Source organism: Bombus bifarius, unplaced genomic scaffold (genome assembly GCF_011952205.1).
Source record: "Bombus bifarius isolate JDL3187 unplaced genomic scaffold, Bbif_JDL3187 scf7180000007993, whole genome shotgun sequence".
Classification (NCBI taxonomy): Eukaryota; Metazoa; Arthropoda; class Insecta; order Hymenoptera; family Apidae; genus Bombus; species Bombus bifarius.
Window position 1 is genome coordinate 97171 of NW_022884374.1, and position 22684 is coordinate 119854.

The 22684-nt window shown below is 40.4% G+C and overlaps 1 protein-coding gene across 1 annotated transcript in view; it reads right to left on the reverse strand.

Annotated features, from left to right (window-relative positions):
- Positions 1-629: 629 nt before the first annotated feature.
- Positions 630-22684, reverse strand: part of LOC117205834 (photoreceptor outer segment membrane glycoprotein 2-like) — a 72424-nt gene continuing 50369 nt past the window's right edge. The window contains exons 2-6 of the mRNA XM_033444592.1: positions 22322-22458; positions 20136-20292; positions 14179-14407; positions 12149-12298; positions 630-1381 (exon numbers count right to left, since the gene is read on the reverse strand). Coding sequence (XP_033300483.1) covers positions 1358-1381; positions 12149-12298; positions 14179-14407; positions 20136-20292; positions 22322-22451 — 690 coding nt within the window. The 5' untranslated portion in view covers positions 22452-22458 and the 3' untranslated portion in view covers positions 630-1357. The remainder of the gene's footprint in view (positions 1382-12148; positions 12299-14178; positions 14408-20135; positions 20293-22321; positions 22459-22684) is intronic.

Consider the following 22684-nt stretch of genomic DNA (forward strand, 5'->3'; position numbering starts at 1 on the left):
CGAGGCTGCTGCCTGCAACAATTTCTCCCTCGAGGAAATTCAGTCTGCCCCGAGACGAACCTACTCTTCCAAATCTTCCCTGCAATCTTTCTCTTTACTGATACATCGTTTCGAAGCCTGTAAAAGATAGCTCGAGGAAGAACCGGAAGAAGCTTTGCGCATAGTATCGTTTCAAGGCGTTTAGAGGTATATCATCGGAAAAATTGAAGAAGATTCGAAGTTACATATGAATACGTGTACTTTAAGGTACGGTTTCACTCACCGAGAACAGTTTCTTTTTCGGCTAAAGCAAAGAATCGTTCCGGGTATTGAAGTTTTCTGATCAGAATCGAACTCTCTTCCGTTGAAGATCTCATCTGGCTGACGAATCCGTTCTCCGTTAATAAGAGGAGACCGAAGAAAATGTTGGTAAATGTATTATTTGTATTTTTGTTTCAGTAGTTTGGTGTGCGTTTAGAGCTGTAGAAGTTTGATAGGATATCGATGGCGAGAATGTGAGAGGCAATTGGAATTTTGTCGCGATCCTATCGAAAATGGTACAGTAGTACAGGAATTGATGATTCTTCTTACGTTTAAACTGTTCTTGAATTTTCTATGTCTGAAACAGGTTTTCAATTTAAAAACGACCAATGAAATTAATTTGATAAACAGAAATAAGACGCAATTATACATGGAATAATTACTATTTTCCAATCGTTACACGAAACGATGTTCCATCTTCGGTTCATCCGTCAAGATTAACGATTCTCATGCAACCAGCAGGTTTTTTCGTACAGTCGAATGAGCGATGATTTCGACCGTACGTACGAAAAGAGAAATTGCATCGAATGAACGAGTGGACGGGAAAGAGCGGCATGGAAGGGCGCAGCCGGTCGATGGAACGAGATTAAAAGAGGCAAAGCTACAAGATTAAAAGGCAATGCCGGACACGGGCCGAATCGAACAGCCCGGACGACTGCTCGCGGAGACATTTATATTCCCGGGAAATCGTTATTGACCGATCAGAGAAACTCGAGCGATCCCCGGCGTGTCGTTCTGCCCCTTTCTTTCTTTCCTTCTTCCCTTCCTCGATCCAACGTCCATACTGTGCGTCGTCACTGTCCTTTCAAAGCTGCACACGTATACACCGCCACCATCTCGCTTTGTTCCAGCTTCCTTCGGGAGTTTCATTGTCGTTTATGATATCCAGCCTTTTGTAGCTCCTCCCTTCATCCTGTCCACCAGTCCCACACCGATTCCTCTTCCATCGACTTCCTTTTCTCTCTGTTGAGACTGTCGTTCCATCATCGTTGTAACGAGCAATTTTACTAGTACCGTGCAGAGAACGTCGTTTTGCGTGGTATTCGATTGATCGGCATTATATACACGATGCTTTGGTTATCTGAAAATTGGAGATAATGGTAAGATATACGCGCAATAAATTTCTCGGTTAATGTATATGGTAGGAAGCGTGTTTGTGTATAGTCGTCGTATGGAATCGAGAACCGAAGCTTATTTCGTGCTGTTCAGTGATTTTATATAACAGAATTGTTTTGTCTTATCTTGTCTGTTTATTGGAATTCTTTAATAACGGACCAAATTAGTATATTATTATCTAAAACCTGTTTTAAAATCCCCTAGGAGAAATAAGATCTCCACAGTATCGTTAGTAATCGTTTAACGATCGAAGAGAATTTTCCAGTCTCTCTATTTGTTATTCTTCTGTCTTTCTTTTCGTGAACCGAGCTATATCGAAAAGGAATTCTGCGAAGCTGCAAAGCCACCACTTCCATTTTCCATCGTGCAACCCCAGTCAGGTTATTATTCCCTTAACGCAACGATCGGATAACGTGGCATCCGAATTACTCGGCCCACTTTTATTGCACCGCTATTTATCACCGGGACGAAACACCTTAGCGTCGAGGCTTCTACTTCTATCCATCATCCTCCATCTTCTTCCGTCGTCCATTTAACGCGTGGCGTGCTCCCCTTTAGCCTTTAAGACACCAGCCACGCGGACCAAACAACTTTATCCCTCAACGAGGTATCATTAATCCTACGAGTCAATGAATATTCGTTCTTTACAACAATTAATAAGAATCGACACTTATGCTACGTACAAATTAGAACGACAATCTTTTCGTTAACTGTTTTCCAGTCTTCTTAAGACCAGTAGCTTATCGAGCTTTCAACGAAACAAGCCAATGAATATTGATTATGTTATTATATTACCAACGATTATTGAGGAGTTTTCTGCAAGTAGAATTATTACGAAATTTTTCTTTGTTTTGTAAATATGAAAAGAACAAAGTCCTCCGAAAATTATTATAATTATCCATACAGAGTTAAAAATTCACGAATCGTTTTAACAAAACCATCAACAATTTTGCAAAAAAGGATTCTTTCGACGTACTAATGGTTCTGTCAATCTTAGATGGAGCAAAGATACTAGTAGAATCTACGAAGCTTCCCATCGCACACTGGTGAATCTGTTCTTGGTTTTCGAAGCTTCATCAGTCTTTCGGCTTATCGGAACCGGAAGGAATCTCGAAGAAGCGATCCTCTGCCAGCTGGAGCAGCATAAAAAAAGACATTCCTTGAAGGCCGCCGGTCCTATCTGGGGGAATGTTTCTGACCGCACATGGATCTTTCGGAAAAAATGTTCGGCAATGAACCAAGGGAACGGAAACCATTCCTTCCTCTCTGTGGTTGGCTCTTGGCCGATGATACTGAAAGAGAATCCTGGAAAATCGTGGCTAGTTTTTTGTACGCGTTTCTAAAGTGCCAAAAAAAAAAAAAAAAAAAAATACTCTGTACATTTGTGCGTGTAGCAACAGGACCTTGAAATAACAAAGCTAAAAAAATGTTTAATTCTTGTACACATACGAAACACAAGTGGTTGGAACAACTACTTTGCAAGATGGTCGGAGAAATTTTAAGCTTGTCCTTCTGAATGTTTCACGATGCTCGATCGGTCGAACGTGATCTGCACAATAAACATGATATTACTTGTTCCTCGACTTTCCTTTTATTTTATTCTATGATCGTCTCATTCGTGGTTCAATTACATTAAGCCGAACGCATGCAAGGCTCGGCTTGCAGCGGAAGGTTTATCGGTTGCTAGAGATCGTTTCGTAATTGCCGCCAGATGAATTTGCTGTGGTGCGAGGTAACTGCGAATATATCGTACCGGGGCCAAGCAGGAAGGCGGAAATTAAAGGAACGAGAACTGTGTACGGGCAACGAGTTATGAAATACGACACGGGTACACGGATCAGTCTGAAATTTACACGAAATTTAATCGGGTTGGGCGAATACACGCCTCCTACTAGTTGTCTATTGCCCTATAAAGATCGTTCGTGCTTTACAATCTTCTGTCAACGTTTCCATTGTTATTCATCATAGATAAGAACAGGTTAAACTACATTTGAGATATATGTATACACGTACAGACGTATGGACGAGTTATATCAATTAAATCATCTGTAAATTACACACTTAACTTTTAATTTCAGTCCCAAATGCACAAAGAGAAACATGCGTGAGATTTCACTTCAGCGAAGAGTTCGTAACATTTTAGAATTTAATCCGGAAAATCTCATATTGAGAAATCATATTAAGGGCAAATTATGAACGAATAAATACAATAAAAATCGTGAAATAATTTACGTAGGCTTTCCAAGTTAATTCGAAGATATACGTACACGTATGAGATCATTTTGCTTTCATCCGCAATCTCTCGTTTTTGTCGCAAGAGGATGTTCTATGGTCGCGATGGGATAAACACCGGGGGTTTGTGAAACAATCGAATGGGGCATTCGTGGGAATTTATCAGTGACGCGAAGTGTGTTGTAACGCAGCGATTTAAAATGTTAAACGCGTATCGTGGAATTATTGGGGGCAGCATCGAATCCAAATTATCAATAATGGGCTATTTAAAACGATTAGCGAATTTCCGCCGAGGCAAACCGTACTTTACAGGAAATCTGTATAATGAGATTGTCATATCGATATATTTTGTATCGCCTCTTCTTTTTTTAATTTTAAAGTCGCGTTCAACTGCGTATTGTACTTTTCAAAGTGTTACAGAGCAAAGTACCCGTGCAAAAGTTATTCTGTGTACGAAACACGAAGAGAGTAGCTTTCTTTTTAACTTCGAATCGCTTTTCCGAGAAAATCAAGTTCGAATGTTTATCAAACGCATATGAATTTGGAATTTATGGACTTTTAACGAGATACGAATGAATAATTGGCAAAAGATTATCCTACAAAAATAAGTTAAAAATGTAGAATACGAATTTTTCATGTAAAGCTAGATTTTCGACAAAATCCAGTTTGAACATTCGTCAAATACGAACTCGATTTTCACTAGAACGAAGCTTCAAACGAAAAAAGTTCAATTCCATTTTTTACTTATTTTCGTCTATAAAATAATCTCCTGTCGATTATCCACTTGTCTCCAATCTGGAACTAACCAAGTTGGTGAAATAACTTTTCAAACCTAATATTCTCCGAAACGGGACATCGAATGAAAGAATTACATTCTATATTTTTGTCTTACTTTTGCATGCCACACCTCGTATACAAACGATAAACGGTGAATCACTGAAAATCTTATTCGCCTGGTAACAATGGCAAATGGAAATTACTATGTAACTCCGATAGTTCAGTTAACCAGAGGTTCGCTAAAAGCCATCGACAGACGTCTCTTCTTTGTTTCTGACTGTTATTTTACCATGGTAGACAGCGAAACTTTTTGAAATTCCAGAAGAACCAACGAATGGTCCCAATGGTTCGTGAAAGTATGAAAACTTCGACTAGGAATGGCGGAACAGTTTGCTATATTTCGTCTGACAAAAGCACAAGCTTCTGGCGAATACGCAGGCGAAGTTCGTCGAAATGGTCGGACACTTAGAAAATTGCGATTCTTGTATTAATGTGTCTTTTTATACAGACACCTTGACGTGTATCAAGAAACATTCTGAAAGGCTGTCTTTAAAAGTAAAAGTGTACAACTAAAGTGAAAACTGCGTAAATCTTTCTATATGTATCATATGCATATATTTTTAGGGATTTCAAATAATCTACCTTTCTTCCTTGTCGTTATTTTCTTAAATGAAAATTGTCTTTTTATAAAGTGTACGAAAATTTTTATAGATGATTATACTATGTTTATCTAGCTAATCGATATAACTTGCGAATCATTTGCAAATATTGCTGTCTATCAATTCAACGAAGAAGTTGAACGAATTTTCAAAATAGTCGAAAGTGTTCAGGTTTTAACATACTCGAAACTTCGGATTGAACCAACGAAGTTGGCTCGGAAGCTTAATCCACATTAATCCAAACACACAACGCGTTGCACGAAGAACAGGAAGAAGAACACACGTCAAATCAATTAACGCGCGGGGGATACTTCTGTTTCAGAAGAAAATAGGTCGAAGGGCCGGCAGGCGACCGAAAGCGAGCGTAGCCATCGTATGTATGCTAATTGAACGAGGGGCAATCTGGAATGGACCCAGCCAGTGGCTTCCAGTTGATTACCATGGCAAGTACTCGGGCGGAGAGTTCCTCCACGAACGACAATGTGAAAACAGCTTTAATGTTCCTTGCCGGTTTCCCTCAGGATGGTTCAAAGAGAAAGAGAGAGAAAGACGAGAGGATGAGAAAATCCTGTTCTGGGATTACCGTGTCATAGAAAGTATCAAGCTTTTCGTCTAGATTGAAGTTACAGTGAATGCACACCCATTTTAAAAAATCTTGGGGTGGTTATTATTATATTTTGCCCCGAAACTGCATGGATTTAAAGTAATTTAAATAAAAAGATCTGACGTGGAACGTTTATGTAGAATATCTTTAGTTGTAAAGATATGAATCTTCATAAATATCTGCAATCTCGATAAAAGAGTAGTTTTGAAGACCTCTGAACGGTGTCGTAATTTAGTAAATATAACACTAAATCGAAGATTTATTTTTACGTTCTTCACAGTATAATTTTGCATAAATACGTAGAGTGTATCAATGGTTCTCGTATCAGAGTTAAAAGTACGCTTCGTTGGCCGGAAACCAGGTTGGTTACGGATAACGAAATGCTGGAGGGATGGTTGTATAAATTAAGTTTAGTGATTAACTGAAACATTGAAATATTGTTGCGTTTAAAAGCGAGATGCTTATTAAATTCGGATGGTTGAAGCTATACCGCTTGCTGAAATATTTACAAGCGGGAAATGAAACGGTAGAAGATTTAATGAGCCGATTCCGCCGCGGATTAACATGCAGTTTTTATATTTACTCGTTTTGTTAGGTCCTTCGTTTAATGCAACTTCAATCTACAAATCAAACGTAGATCGTAATAAATTTTATTATCGCCAAGCGTTATAGTTGTCCTTGGTATACAAATAATAAATTCTCTTAATATATACATATAAATATAATATATCGCCTATCGATTACGATTCCAACTACTGTACGATCACCACGGCTCATCTCAACACAGTCGCATTAGAGTATCTTTGTCACGGCGTATCACGCTCGGAGAGAATCCTGCGGGACACGGAACTGGTCTCTTTCCGCGGTGGAATCGAATTTCAATTTAGCGAGTGGCAGAGGGCGAAAGAGTGGCAAGACCAGGTTGATCGTGGAGGTCCGCGGTTGTTTGTCGACAGGCGTGCATCGTTCTCTCCTGGAACGCTTTTCTTCGGCAATCGATTGCCGGACAGGACCCGGCATCGAGGGATTTCCTCGAGTGCTTCCGCTGTCTCGTGCAGCTTGCACTCTCTCGAATCGGTTCGCTGGCTATGGGAATGGGACTAACTGTTTTCTCGATCGTGTCCGTTGATCGAATTCAACGGAAACAATGACCACCGGAATAACCGGTACACGTACGGTCTGCTCGAACTCGTTCCTCCGACGAGTACGTTCGATTTTCCGAAAATCGTTGACCAGTTTGGTGTATACGGGTCTCTGGCCGTCGATCCTGATGACGGTTCGCGAAGTACACGAGCGTCCATGGTGTAACCTGCGTGCTAACATTGTGAATTTCACGCGGAATCTACCGTTCTGTTGACGAGCAAGTGAATTGTTTGATCCTTTGCGCGTCACGGTTCGAAAGTGCTCGAACTGTTGCCCACTTTTTGGCGACGTGTAATTTCATTAGGAATTAAATTGGTTTTTCAGGAAAGCAGCACATTATTAACGGTTCGTCTATTTAGTAACGAACAAGTTTTTATTCTTCGCTGATTTTTAAAATGGCACTTATTTTAGTGATAAGAGAAAGAACGTAATGTAATAGGGTTAGTTGTGATCAGTTGAAGGTAATGTAGGAAAAGTATGAAAACGTCGTATAAAGACTTTACGTAATGTAAAAAATGAGAGTGCAGTATAAAAATTCATGATAAAGTAAAACACGATGGTTGTGTATGGAAATTCCATGTAAAGTAGAGAATAGAGATGCTTTGTAAAAATTCTAAGAAAAATGAGAGAGAGAGAGAGAGAGAGAGAAAGAGAATTTTATATAAAATGGGAGAAGGAAATTATATAGTATGAATATTCTGTGCAAAATAGAAAACAGGAAGATTGGATATGAAAATCCTCTAGAACAGAATAAAACAGAGATTTTGTTTAATGTAAACAGACAAAGTTCCTACATAAGAAATACGTGGAAAGAAATCACCAGACACGAGAGCAGACAAGAGACGAGAATAGCAGGATCGAAGAGAGAGCGTCTCAAGAACGAGTGAAGTGTTTCTGAGTCGGTCAAACACTGAATCCAGGTTTCTCGAGGCTTCCTCTTATATACCAAATCTTCCTCAAAAAAATCGACGTCACATGGATTACAGCACTGTCTCTTACAGTGTTAACTATAGTTACAAATATTATAAAATACCACCGTTTACTTAATAATAAAATATTCAAATATTATATATACCGAAAGTATCGTACAATTCTAAAATCGATATCCAAAGAAATTTCAAGCTCGAGAAATTTTATATCGAAATATGGATCTTATATATTTTTAAACTTTTACTGGAAATTTTGAAACGGGTGTTTAAATTATTCGAATTTTAAATAGTACGCTTTTTCTAAGTGAACGCATAAAGAACATACGCATAATTAATGTTTTGTATAATATTCAACTTTTACTAAAAGAAACGGGACCCAAATAACAGACGATGTATTTTCAAGTGTTCTCGAGAAATAATGGCGAGATTTTGGCACCATAACGACTTTCTGCACGACTTCCGGACAGGGTGGTGGCATGCGCTTGCTCCGTTAACATTAATACGTTGGACGTCGCGTAAAACTGGTTGCTTTACTGCGATACGAGGGAAACGTGCGGATCGTAAGAACTTCGTTACCACTGTCGCGGGAAATTGCACCAACTCGCGAAAAAACCCGTCGCACCCTGTAAATTTGCCATTATTAAATTCGACAAGGACGAACGAGGCAGGAAAAGCGGTCCGCCTACTTCCAGCCAGAGCGAGTTCTTGCTTCTAGAAACGGGGGAAAGATCCTTTCTGCTTCTTTTTCACCAATTTCTTCTCTTCTTTCATCTTTATCCAATATTTTCTTCCTATTCTAAGTGTAATATGTCATATATTCAGCGTTTTAATATTCCCACTGATGTTCCTATTCATAAGTATCACGTGTGCAAATTTACTGGTTTGCAAACTGTACAGGGACAAACTGCAGATATGTTCAATGATAGACGTGCAAAATACGGTCGTACTTCTTTTAAAGGGTAAATACACCGTTTTTGTGGAAAATTTACAAATATTCAGGCAAGTGTGTCGCATAGAAATGAAGTTTTAAGTTTCAGTAGGTAAGAGAAATCGGTTAAATATGCTTTTTACCTTTTATTTTTGATCAAAGAATGTGATGATTCAAAAGAGCCTTCGAGTCAAGATTGAAGCTGCCCTGATAGAATCATGAATATTGATGTTTGTCCCGAGTCGTCGCGGATGAAAATGATGGAGCAGCAAGCTGGTGTAATGAGTTATTCAAATTTTGTTTATGCCTTGTAAAATAGAGAGTATCAAACTAGGTTGCGAACCTTTGAATCCTGAAAACCTTTCACAGCAATATTCCCAAATTCCGAATTGCGATTTAACCACTACGTCTGAGTAAAAGAATAAAATAATAATAAAATAAAGTAGAATAAGCTCGGCCATAACAATAATATATTGGTTAACATATTTAACACTCGTTACACTAGCTTCTCTACTAAATATACGCTTGCAATAAATATCTTGTAATATCTACGTATTTTTAGATTTGTTCCAAATTTTTTGCTTTCTAAAAGTATTCCAATATTTTCGTGAGTTACTGTAGCTTGACTAATCTATACGAAGTTTATCGATCGTTCGTTTTACGCGCAAGAAAGCCTCGATTCGCTTGACACGAGCGACGGAACACAGCTGTAAGCTGCAACGAAAGAACCGCACCCTCGTCAGTTTGTACGCGCGAAACCGCTGCGCGAAACGAGGCGTATTCGCGAGAATCCCCTAGGGATTCTACCGTTCTTGATCCCTGTTAGTTTTCGTTGCTTCTTGCGAGCTATGCGGCTAGCAGTTTAAATCGAGTCCGCGTCATCGGAACGAGCACGCAATTATGCTTTTTTCCGCTAGTCGGTCGCTTCTCCCGCCTCGGGACTTCCCGATTCCTCCACGAGAACCACGAATCTCGAGCTTTCTCTAAACGTGATGAGGGTGGAGTGAGGTTTTTCTTCACTCCCCCTCCCCCTGCTGTCAGCCTTGAGGAACAAAAAGCTAGATTCTCGAATTTTCTTTAGCAGACGCTCCAGTCGAACTGTTTCGCCTGTTTCCGACGGAATTTTGGCCATTTCTCTACGCTTTTTAGCGTTTCATATCCTTCTCGGTTATTTTTGTCGTTGACAGATATTATGGTATTATTGATTCAACTTTTGTCAGTTAATTAGTTTCAAATTATTTCACGATCGTATATCGGAAGGAACCTCTGTATTTCTTTGATGTTTTATTATACCTGAACTTACAGATTGATTTGACAGTTTTTAAATTTTCTATTCAGATCTTACTTTATCAGTCACGAGGAAAATATTCTTTCATATAACAAAGGATTATAAAATTTTGACTATCGTGTTTTATCGTCCATCGATACGATTCTTTTACGTAATAAAAAAAAAAAAAAAAAAGAAGAAAAAGAAACGGAGCAATGTAAGCTTTATTCCATTTAACCATCGGCATCCAACGATTGTACTCTAGTAATTACATCTGTTCTTCAGTTTCTCCGATTCCTTTATCTATCGCATCGAATATCTCGATTCGTCGGGGGAGGAACACGATCGAGCACAGTGAACGCGGCTTTTTATCATCGTCGCGGTCCCCGGTCGAGATTTTCGAAGCTTCCGTACCATCTCTCCTCCATCCGTTCCTTTCTTTTGTTCAGACCCATCGATCGTTCGACTCGATACGACGGGGAAAACGAGCGGTTTAGTGGCGCGACTCGATTAACCGATTCCCAGTAATCATAGTGAAAGCTATCGTCGAATCTTGGCGACGTACTTCTGCGAGAAAGAAACTCTACGGACTCTTATCTTATCGTCCGTTGCTCTGGTCTGCGTCTTTATCGTCTTTCTCGTTCTAAACGAAACTTGTTTGTTCCTCAGAGGCCGTTTCGAGAGTGTATCGTAATCGATGATCGATTAATCCCCGCGGAGGACGCGCGCGTTGCTTCGTTAAACGCGCCTGTCTTCCGGCGATGGCTTTTCATTTCGATAAAAGCTTCGAGAAACGTTCCTCGATTCTTATAGATCTCTACGATTGAAGTTAAACTTGATCGATGCTTACACGGAACCGTATTATATATTTGCGTTGAAAGGTGGGGGAATTTTTGTTGGGCTTGTGAAGGAAGTGTCTGACGTGGAAATATGATTCTTCTTCGACGGCTTTGGTTTTATTTTCTGGTTTGTTTCGGCTTCCAGAGCTCTCAGTCCGTATCGCTGGAATATACAAGCGGACGTAGATCGATCATCGTATCGCCTTGTCCGCTGTTTTTCTATGGGGAGATTGAAAATGGAATCGTTGAATTAGGGGGAAGAATAATTAGAATTAATTTAGACTGTTGGAAGAAAGTTTCGATTTCGATAAATAGAAGAAGCAGTAGATAAGAAACGAAGACTGGACGAATTTTTGATAAATAAGTCTCGGTTAATCTGTATAACTAGCCTTACTAATAAGATTATAATTTTTCTACCCGAATTGTTAATTTCGCGCAATTTACCCGTTGCACGTGTTTCTCCATAATCCACCTACCCATTGATTAATAAAATAGCAACGTTCGCGCGGTGTCTGCGTGATATAAGTAAGAAATGTCAAGAGATAAAATTTCAGCCAACACTCGTAGCTACAAAGTTTTTAAACTTTCCTTCATCACGTGGTCGCCTTTCTAATGAAAGTCCGACGCGGGTCTCCGTTTCTTTCAGTGGCGCGCGTGCGCTTCCATTCTAACTCGGAGAAATTAGAAAATTAAACAAATAAAGCCGGAGCGGCGCCGCTTGAGCAAAGTGTTCCACCGACAACACATACAGCTGCATATACATAGATGCAGAGGCGCAAACTTCATTCCGTGGATATTTCTAGCAAAGTTAGAAAGTTACTGTAGCTTCCCTTTAACTCTTTTCAGCTGGCAGCAAGTTGCTCGGTCTACACATGTAGGGTTTGAGAATTAGCAACTCTCCGGCGAAAAACGAGACAGCAACGAGCGTGCTCGGATGAAACTGTCTGAGAGAGACATTAAAAATGTACGAACGAGTAGTCGAAACGTTAAATGCAGTGAGGACAGTTTTTTCTGATTTGTTAATTGAATTTTGGGGACTTGTTGAAATTTTGGTACACGCGTAAAGTGGTTGAAGGAAAGTTTGATTTTTATCAGTTGTTGTTTGATTATGAGAGAAAAGTACTTATTATAAAGAGGTGTAAAGTACTTATTATAGCCACGAGCTAGACAAATATTGTCCGAATTAAATTATTTTATTTTTCTCAATCGATCTAAAACCTGATCGTCCGAAATTTTCCTCGTTCATTCGATTGACACCGATTTTTCGCACATTTACGAACAGCATCGTTCGTCGAGCGACTCGCTGATGGCTCATCCGGGGAATCGATTGATTCAATTCAGCCGGTCCACTAACCCGATCGATCTGGCAGAGATTAGGTCCGCTGGCTAAGCCAAAATCCAGACGGCCATAGAGCCAACCCGGTGAAGCTGCCCACCGATCTCCAAGCGCCACCGCGTTCCTCGCGGCAGTGAAGTCGAACCTCGACAATACGCTCACCGAAATCTGAAAAGGAATTTCCGTACGTTAGTTGTATGTATTTGTACTATAAAATTTGTTCCCCTTGTCAAGCCTTTCCTTATGTTGCAAATTTTTCTTTGCACTTGCAATGCTGTTCGTAATTAATTTTATATATGTATCGATATAACAAATATAATAAAATACAAATATAATGAATAAATGTAAAAATATGTATAATATAAATAATAACGACTACGTGTTATAGAACTCAAGAATTTGAGAAAAGAGCTTCAATTTTACTTTGTCTTGAAGCAAGTTTTTAACAAAAAGATCTGCCAGAATATGGGCAATTTCTATTGATACAGTCTATTTAACAAGAATGTGAGTGGCGTAATTTAGTAACTGTTCGATATGGCAGTACAAATCCTATTTACTATATATTAAAACGCTTTCATATTAATAATCGGCTCGACCAGCACGATTGCCTAAAATCTATAGCATTAATTTCCGATTAATAATAAAATTAGCTAACATCGAATTTCAGGACTTACATCACTGGAATAGCGATGTTGTGGTAGTTGAAAGTAAACCGACCAATAAAATGAAATTTTTGAAACATAATTAAACATAATGAAAACAGCAAAAGACTATTGTGCTTATAACAAAGTATAGGTATTAGAACATGAAAACCCCGCCATTTTACGTTCAGCAAGATACCAATATTTTAACAATAAGTAATATGGTGCAGATAATTTCCAAAGCGATGAGAGAGATCGATAAAAGACAAAACGGAGCGAGGACACATAATGAGGTGCGGATTAAATGTAATGTGCAGTGGAAGGGGTGATAGTGGTCATCAGTCGAGGGAAACATTAATGTTCCTTATATTTCATATGTTATAGGTTGAACACTGCGCGTCATGATTCTGAGAATTCGTGGACAGCTAGCAAGACAAAACTTGGAAAGCTTAGTGGTCAGTGACCAGGGAGGCGTGGAACAGATGATAGTGGCCGTCAGATGAGGGAAACATTTATGTTTCCTTATATTTCATGTTATATTATAAGTTGAACTGTATAAGTATTCGCGACCAGTTAGCAAAACGATTGGAGATATAATATTCACGAATTTTTACGTTGATTATTTTATCACATTATCTTGTTACGTTATCTTAGTCGAAGGACATCAGATTTTAAAGAATTTTTCTTGGATCAGAATAATTTGCCGCGCGAGCTTTTCTTCGCATAGTATAACATCTTGTCAATGAAGGTATAATGTCTAAGATGGTCTTGTTAGATTTCATAGAATATTTTTGTCGGATGAATACGATCGAGGGTTGAATTACTAGAGCAACGAAACGATGGAAATTTGGCGTGAAAAGCAGCCTTTCACCTTAAAATATTACGCGTTTGCGGGCTTCGATGACACGTGGTATCATCGCGTCCAGGCAATCAATAATTCCGAACGAATCTGATAATCCACCGCTATTTCAGTCCGCCTCTCGTCGACTCGCTTGCAGCTCTCCACTGTCGCGCTTGTTTATTCTAGATCCGCGAATAGCTGCAGCGATAAAATTGCTGCTATCTACGCTTGTAATTTTTCATTCGATCATCTGTCAAAAAAGAGCTTTGGAAAATCCGCGAATTACGTCGACTTAATCCCTATGGTCATTTTTCTTCAGCAGATTTTTAGGAATTCCCTCTGTTTAAATAGATCAATATTTGATTCGCAGTGTAGAAAATCAAATATAGTCTTTGACATAAACGTATCTATAAATTACAATGGAAAGAATAATCTACGTTGGTTCGACGTTGTCCAACGATCATTTCGATAACAAATTTGATCCATCGTGAAACGCACTTGATCCCAGCCATCCCGATTCGACTAAGCAATTGTTTGCGCCGGCCGGCGCGTTATTATTGATTTACCTGTAACACAAACAGAAACGCGATCAGGACTACGGTGGAATAGAGCGTTCCGTTTAGCACGCTGTTGATGGCGACGAGACAGCCCCGAGGGTTTAGGCTGTCGTAAGTGGAGTTTTGTTCCGAATTTGGCAGCTGAAGCGGATCGTGATAGCACGGACCCTTTACGTTGATTCGGCAGCAACTCCACGGCACCACCGGCGGTGTCACGCGACCATCCACTTTCGCGTACCTGAAACAAGATTCCTACGTGTCGGATCGCCTCCACACGTACAATCCATTTTCTCTCTTTTACGTTCCTCTGCTTCTCTAGCCCTCCTTCTTATCCCGGTCTCTACGGTGTCGTTCAGAAGAATCGTTATACTTTGGTAGAAACGTGTTTCCAAGATGTTGGCTGCTACATCGGTACAGCTGGACAAGGGAAAGATGGTTATGCCGTAAATGGACTGAGTTTGTTTTAAGGAAGTGGCGATTTTGAGTTGAGGTTTTTCTTTTGCGGGAATATTTTTGTCCCCGATTATGAAAGTAATATCAAAATTAGAAAGTAAAAAAGATCGTTACGTACGGTTGTAGAGCGATTAAGAAGGGAGTTAAAAATTAAAAGAAATTGTCACGTACTTTCGCAGGTATTGACAAACGCTTCAATTTTTTTCAATTACTTCTTGGATAGTCATAGCAAAAAGCCAGGATCAGTGGACGCCAGGCGTAGGAAATTATCGGGGAACGTTGATAGCGAACATTAAACGAGCCACCGATTGGCATTCCGCAAGTTGTTGAACTTGCTAATTCGAACTTGTACGCGAACAGGTCTGCGAAGTACAGAATGAGCTACGAACCGTGTCGCGTACCCTCCTGGACCGGCGACACCATCTCGACCGTGGCTTTTCGTGGCAAGTTTTCGTGCGAAAAGCGGTCATCGACCACAGGACTTTCACGTGTCCTATACGGTGGCTACGTTCGGGTAATTAAACGCGGTGGCATCGATCTGCGGCTTGAATCGGTTCATGGACATCGATAGAGGCGAGCTTGGATTTCGCGATGCGAAATTGGAGAAAGATCATTTCGGAAAGTTGCTTCCATGAATTATAGATTCCGTCGAGAGCTAATCGGATGTAGGAGTCTTTTCAAAATTGCTGGCAAATCTGGGATCACTGTAAGAATTCTTTAAGGAAAGAGCATTACCATCGTTATAATAATCGATATTTTTGAAATGTACCTGACAGATGGTAAAGATAGATTTTTAGTACTAAAGAAAAAAAAATGAAAAGGCAATATCGATAACACGATATTAGTTGCAAAACTATTGCGAAAAGTAGATTTTAAATTAGATTAGGTATTTTAAGATGTTTCAATTATACAGGCTGAAAGCGGCGATAAGGAATTTAAGAAACTCTTGCCTTAAAATTTAGGTATCCAGGACGTTCGAATAATCGATCGAGTAAAATGGTAGTTCTCATAATTAAAACGATGTTATATCACGTTAAACCGTTAACAAAGAATCAAAGAAACGACTGTTTTGAAATTTAGGTATCTAGGTCATTCGAGCAATCGACCGAGCGAAATGCTGCCTCTCATAATTGAAACGATGTTATGTCACGTTACACCTTATCGAATTAACCCGTGGCGTCAGCCATTTTGTCGCGTGCATATGATATAATCTCAATGGATTTTACGAGATCAACGTGGAGAAGGGGGTGGTTGACGCTTGGGGAATAGTTGCGGCGACGAGGAGAGACCCGGGGCTCGATCCTAGTGGAAGGTATAATTCTGCAATTAACATAACGAGAAATCGATAACCCACTGTTCTATCTGCGATTACCAGCCACGACACAAAGGCTTCTATTCGGAACGCGCTATTAACCCTTTATTATCGAACGTATTACCGCTACCACATAATGCACACATACGTCAGCCTACAGAAACCTAACTATTAGGCAATTACCGCGAAACTACTCTAAGCAACGCGAACTCGCCCCGACTGCATGAATTGTTTCATTCAAATGTTTCGCATCCGTTACTTCCGCTTCTCTACTCGCAGCCAGCAAAATTCGTTAACCTCAACAATTCCAGGTATCAAGCGCACGGTATCTGTACCAAAAATCCTAAAGATAGTTTGCTAACTGTCAGAAATTTATTACAATCGGAAAACTCTATAGAATAATTACAGAAAGTGCAAGATTTTTGCGGAAATTTCTAATTTTTAATTCTTCGTTGGACGCTGATTCGAACGAAGAACATTGTTGCCAGATATTTTGCAATTTAAGCGGTAATAATGATCATGAATTGTGTACTTCGGCATTCCACAAGGCGATCGATCTTCACAACAATCGAGTTTGAAATACGGTAATTTGGTACGATAGAAGTTTTACAAAATGAAACTAGAAAATTATAAATATACAAAACGATATCAGAGAATTAAGGGAAATACGCGTATCATTAATTAATTATTCATGCATAAATATTTATTTTCACCTAATGTACCAAAAAGAAGCACATATCGCCTACAGAATGATCGTGTAGCGGCACTCGACAGCAAACTTTCCAACGGTTTCTGTCCTGTGACTTGCTACACAGAGACCCTATCCTTCGGACAAGATGATTGCCAGATCATCGACGGAGCCGAACGTACGACGACCGCGTACGACAACATAGACGCGGTGAACACACCGTTCCGCGTACTACCGTTCTGGCCATACGATGTTACACTGTGGTTCGCGATGCTGGAAGCGCAGTTCGGAACTGCCCAGATTACGGGCGACAAGACGAAATTTCAGACCGTTGTCGCGAATATTACCGCGCCGCACGTGCAGCTATGCGCGTGCCGCCGGGACATACTACTCGCCCCGCCGGTAACGTACCACGACGTACGCCGGAGGGTACCTCAAGAAGGAGCTCATTAAGAGATTGGGAGACTCGGACTCCAAGAGAGTGCGAAAGATGCTTGAAGATGAACACATAGGCGATAGGACGCCGTTCCAATTCTACCTGGATCTAATAAATCTTGCCACCCCGTCGACATCGAATGACTTTATCCTCACGCTCTGGGAGAGCCGACTACCGGTACATGTGCAACACGTTCTGGACGCCATGGACGAAAAGAAAGCTGAAACGCTAACCCGGATCGCCGATAGTATACACAAGATCCTCCCGGAGGCAGGACGGATTGTCGCGGTCAGCGCAGAAAGAACGGCAACGGACAGCGAACGACTAAACCGCGTCTTGGACGCGATGGAAGACGCCCTTTACGAAGACGAAACCGGAGTCGTCGTAGATCGACTTCGAGAAACAGACTGCAGCAGTTCGGACTCTGTTACTACCACGCGACGTTCCTAGAATGCGCGAAGAAGTGTCGTTCCCCGTGCACCTGGAATACGGGAAACGGGACCAGCCGTTCGTAAGCGCGGCAAGCGACGACGGCCTAGTATCCCGCCGCATATTCGTCATGGACAGGCACTCGAAGATCTCCTTCCTAGTGGACACCGGCGCCGATATATGCGTGTATCTGCGCAATAAAATACGCGGACCCGCGAACAGAAGCGGATCGCAACATACGGTACCATCGTGATTAACCTGAACCTGTCCCTAAGACGAGCCTTCAAATGACGCTTTATAGTAGCCCATCATCGGCAGACTTTTTGAGCTGCTATGGGTTGCTATGGACCCGCGGAACAAACGACTCCTCGATACGACAACCCAACTGTCATCAATGGGATACGCTGCCACGGCCGACCAAATATCAATAAAAACTATAATCAGTGAATCAGTTTACCATCGACTCTTGGTGGAATTTCCGGACCTAACTCGTCTACCGGTTTTCGAGCGAGAGGAAACTCGACACGGCAATCGCAAGCTCTACGCAAAGTGTACATCGAAAGTTTGTTAATAAATATATTGTTAACTATACTCTAGTTTTTCTTTAGCACATATCACGACTTATCCACCTCAATCCAATATTAATATTCCGATGGCCAGACAGGCCAATCATCCTCCTATGTGATGTAATCATATCGCAAACACGAGACATATAATTTTAACGATATGAAATAAATAGTGCGGAAATGATAGTCAAAATTTATTTAATATATTCACAAATTCTCATATGGATATCTAGGTTGGTTTGAAGAATATAACGGTTCACGACCTCGCTTAAAAATTCCTCCATGTTACACACAACTTTCTTTCTAAAGAAACAAACGAATCTGAGCGATCGAGGAGCATTAACGTGCAACATTTCACCGGCCGTAAACCATTTCTAAATCCAGATGGAGAATGCTTTCGCATGGGCGTAACGTGTGGCCGGTAAAAGCACACACGAAGGAGCCCTTAGAGGGTGAGTTAGGTGGGCCAGACCTGAGGTGAAAGGCCCTTTCCACGGCGTGGAAATAATCTGGCCATGGAAGGGCACTTTGCCGAGGAGCCAGCAGTGTTTTAAATCCTTTTCTAGGAGCATCTCGTGGAGGGCGTAGAATCACGTTTCATCTCCTTCACGCTCTTCCTTGTGCTTTTTCTTCTTTCGATATACAGGGTGTTAGAAAAAAGTGGACGATATATTAGGTTCATGTAAACTAGTTGGTGGAGTGCAACGAATCACGTAGGAATTAAGCGTAATTTAATCAGCGGATTAAACGTATGATGATATTTTCAACGCACGATTAAAGTTTGAATCCAAAGAAACATCCTACGTGCATCAACCTATAAGTATAAGGCGTATATTTAATAATCAAGACCACGAACACGTTCTTTTAACACAACGTATAGTTTCATTAAGAAATGGAAACCTCTAAGAAACAACGACGTCGATGTAGCGAGTATGAACAGCTTTGCAGAATCGTGGATGGCCGCTTTAAAATCGTATGACGGGACCACCCCTCTCGGTCAACTACTCCCGTTAAAATTTCGTTTCTACGCGGTGGGAACGCGTATAGTCGTAATTAAAATCCTGGCATACTTTCTGCGTTTCCATTAAAGTTCCTGGAAAATTTGTTCCTCGCCGTCGGTGGACAGAAATGGCTTGGGTATTACGTGTAATTATTGCGCGGATGCTCGTGGAAAAAATGTTACCAACACGATGGGATGGGTGTCGTGATTTGTTGAATTTCAATGCGCTTGATCGTGTGATTTCTGGTATTCTATTTTATATTCATAGAATAGTAATATTCTCCTGTGTTTGCCTGCAATTCAGGTTAGGGTTCATGTTCCATTCATAGTTTTATACAGGGTGAATCATGAATTACTTTACATTCTTTTGTTGTCAGTGAAGCGACTGGAACTCTTTCCGTGTCGTATCATATAATTGAAACGGGTATTTGGGACGATTGGAGTTCCCTTTTTATCAATCCTGCTTTTCCCAAGAAAATGAAAATGATAACAATGAAATTGTAACCTGTTCCCGCTCAGTTTTTAACTAATGTTCAGACAAGTTTCCGTAACGTTAAACACGCAGCATGCAAAATATACAGAATAATAAAAATATTAAACATATCAAATAAATAATACATAGTAGGATATATGTATGAAATAAATAATCGAAAATATATAAAATAACGAAAGCAAAATTCCATTTTTTTTTGTTACGTTTATAAAAATATGGATTTGTACGGACATTAAGTTTGCATTAAATTGCAGTTCGTATCTTTTCGAAGAAATTCAATTTCCGGTTACAATTTTAATTATAATTATAACACGTATGAATTCTTATGATAACAGTTTAATAGCCACGATAAAATTTCGATATACTACTTTCTTGGGAAGATGTTCCACTTGGGTTAAGCAGGATCACTTCCTTGGAAGTAACACGACTATCGTAAGACGATAAAGCTCACATTGTCCATGAACCATGGTGGAGGGTAGGTGAGAAGATAATAGTCGATAAACGCGGATAAGATATAGATTTTATGGTGTATCCGATCGATAGGTGCTATCGACCCTCGATTGTCTTGACATAATTAAGCGATAATTACCTCAAGATATCCGGCGAGTCAAGCACAAGAAACTCCCGTTGCAGCCAATATGTCTTGTGCCAATCGTCGGACGAATCTATTCCACAACACTGCATGTTAACCTGCATGCTGTCTATTTTTCGCTTCCATGACACATCTGTGAAGTATCTTTTCATACCTATTTCACAGAATACGGAGAATTTTGACGATGAATTTTGATGAATTTTAGAAGGAACTAATTCTTTAGAATACGATCAAACACGATTCATTCGTATTATCTTAAAAAAATCATAATTATTAAATGGCACTAAAGGAGAGACGCAAATAATATTTAACCTATGCATGATCATTGAATCTCCCATGGGTCACCAATAAAGTGACTCCTGGGAACGAGACATACGGTGTATGAAAAAGAATGGCAGAATCGTCGGGCGTACATGAATCTCGATTATTCTCACACGAGATGGGACGGTATTCTGTGGAAGCGCCGACAAATTCCACGGAACGGTGGCCGGTAGCCTGGAATATTTTGCATTAGCCTACGACTTTCCGATATTTTATATCCTATCGAAGGAATTTGTCGAAGTGGTTGGATCCGTGGAAAATTGAAATTTTCATTTTCATTTCGCGGTCGAGACCTTCGGCGTATTAATTAAAAACCCATGATCGAAATAATCAAATGTCGATTCTAGTTAAATACTGGCGATTGAAGGTTCACGCGAGATCGAGCAGTTTATAGCGATTTCATTAGCGGTTTGGGAGATTTCAAAGTAACCACGTGGATCTTTCCATTTTAACGCAAGTGTAGAATAACGAATACAAAGATTCCCCATAGATAATTTTATTTTATTACAATTCTGTTTTTTTTATAACTTTGTCATGCTTCATTCTACATTTATTTTGTCAAAGGAAGATAAAGAAATAGTAAACGCACGATGATCTTCGTATGGTTCGCGGTTCGCGGATAATCAAAGTAAAATATATGTTTATCGTGGACCAAACAACTGTTAATTCGATCACCACGAAACATTTCACTGGTACATTGTTTCTTTTTGTATAATTTGTCAGTGGTATTAATGTTTGGACTATTCTGAATTCTGTCATTACCACTAAATTCACGAGATACAAAATATACAACACATGTCCTGCACCATAAACGATTCTTCACCAGCACTCACCCAGAAGCACTAAGTCGATCGCGATCTCCATATCTCTCACAATTTACAGCTAATTAGGGTAAATTTGCGTAGAGCACGCAGCGGAACGCGACGCATCAGCCTGCAAGTTTATCGGGAGCAAACGTTTCGAATTTCGAGGCCCGGAGCAAGAGGATCCACAGAGTCACGTATCTATTCATTAAGTAGCTAGACACCAAACGAGATTTCCATCGGTAATTTCGAACGGGACAGCCGGTGTGCGTCGCGTTCGACCGTCGATTTGCATATTACATAGTCGGATACTATTTCGCGGAAGCGCACCGTTTCCACCATCTGCCTGCCATATTGAGACAACACTCTGCTGGATCTAGCGTGCCTCGCGTGCCTCGTATATATCCAATCTTTCCGCTATTTTTCTCTTTCTTCTGTTTGCTTTGTTAAATATTCAAATTCGGAAAAACGACGGGCCAGCGGAAAATGAAGAAGGGAGAGGAACGTGGAAGGGGAAAAAAGGATAGGCGACAACGGATAGGCGTTCACGAGGCGATCACGCGGACAAAATGAATTCGCGTACAGCCACCTGCCGATCCGCGAATATCGCTCGCATACATCGTTTGTCGATGAATATTTCACGATTCCGGCGTTTGCCTCGGTTTCGCTTTGTCTCTCTGTTTTCGGAAAATGGGTTATCCGCGCTCGGCCACCGACGAATACCGTTTGCCTTGCTTTCGTTTTCGTTAATGGAGTTATCGTTGGCTTCGTGCAACGCCTGCGAGCGTTTATTGTTCCAATGGATGGAAATTAGGGAAATCGCGAAGCTCGAAGATATTATAGATCTGTTTGGGATTAATCGTTCGGCGAAGAAAGAAAATCACTCGAGAAATTAAAAATTTAGAAATGAAGACAAAGCGATATAAAACCGGGAGAACTCAATGTCCATAAAAAATAAGCGGCAGAAAGTAATTTTCCAGTTAGAGTCAAATCAAATAGACATAATCGATTTTTCCCCAATTTTCCCTCCCCAATATTATTTTAAACTCTGGAACTCACCCTCGTGAAGAGTTTGCCTAAGTTGAACCGTTAAAAGATCCGCTGTAGAGAAGCAGATGCTGGCCATGAAGCAGCCAACGAGCACCACGAACAAGCCTATCAGAGTCCATAGGAACAGTCTCAGGTTCATCCCTGGCCTGAAACAGACGAATCGTCCGTTATCACCAACTGGATGGCTTAATCTATAATCTTTATTTAAGACAGCCTAGAACCGGTCCATTTTTAACTCAGCAAGGAACCAGTCGCGATTAATTTCGTCTTCCAATTTTCACACTTTGATGCAAACACGGGTGCGTCTATGTGCGTGTACGTGTGTGAATTGAAAGGAGGCGGAAAATCATTCTAACCACCGACTAGATACCG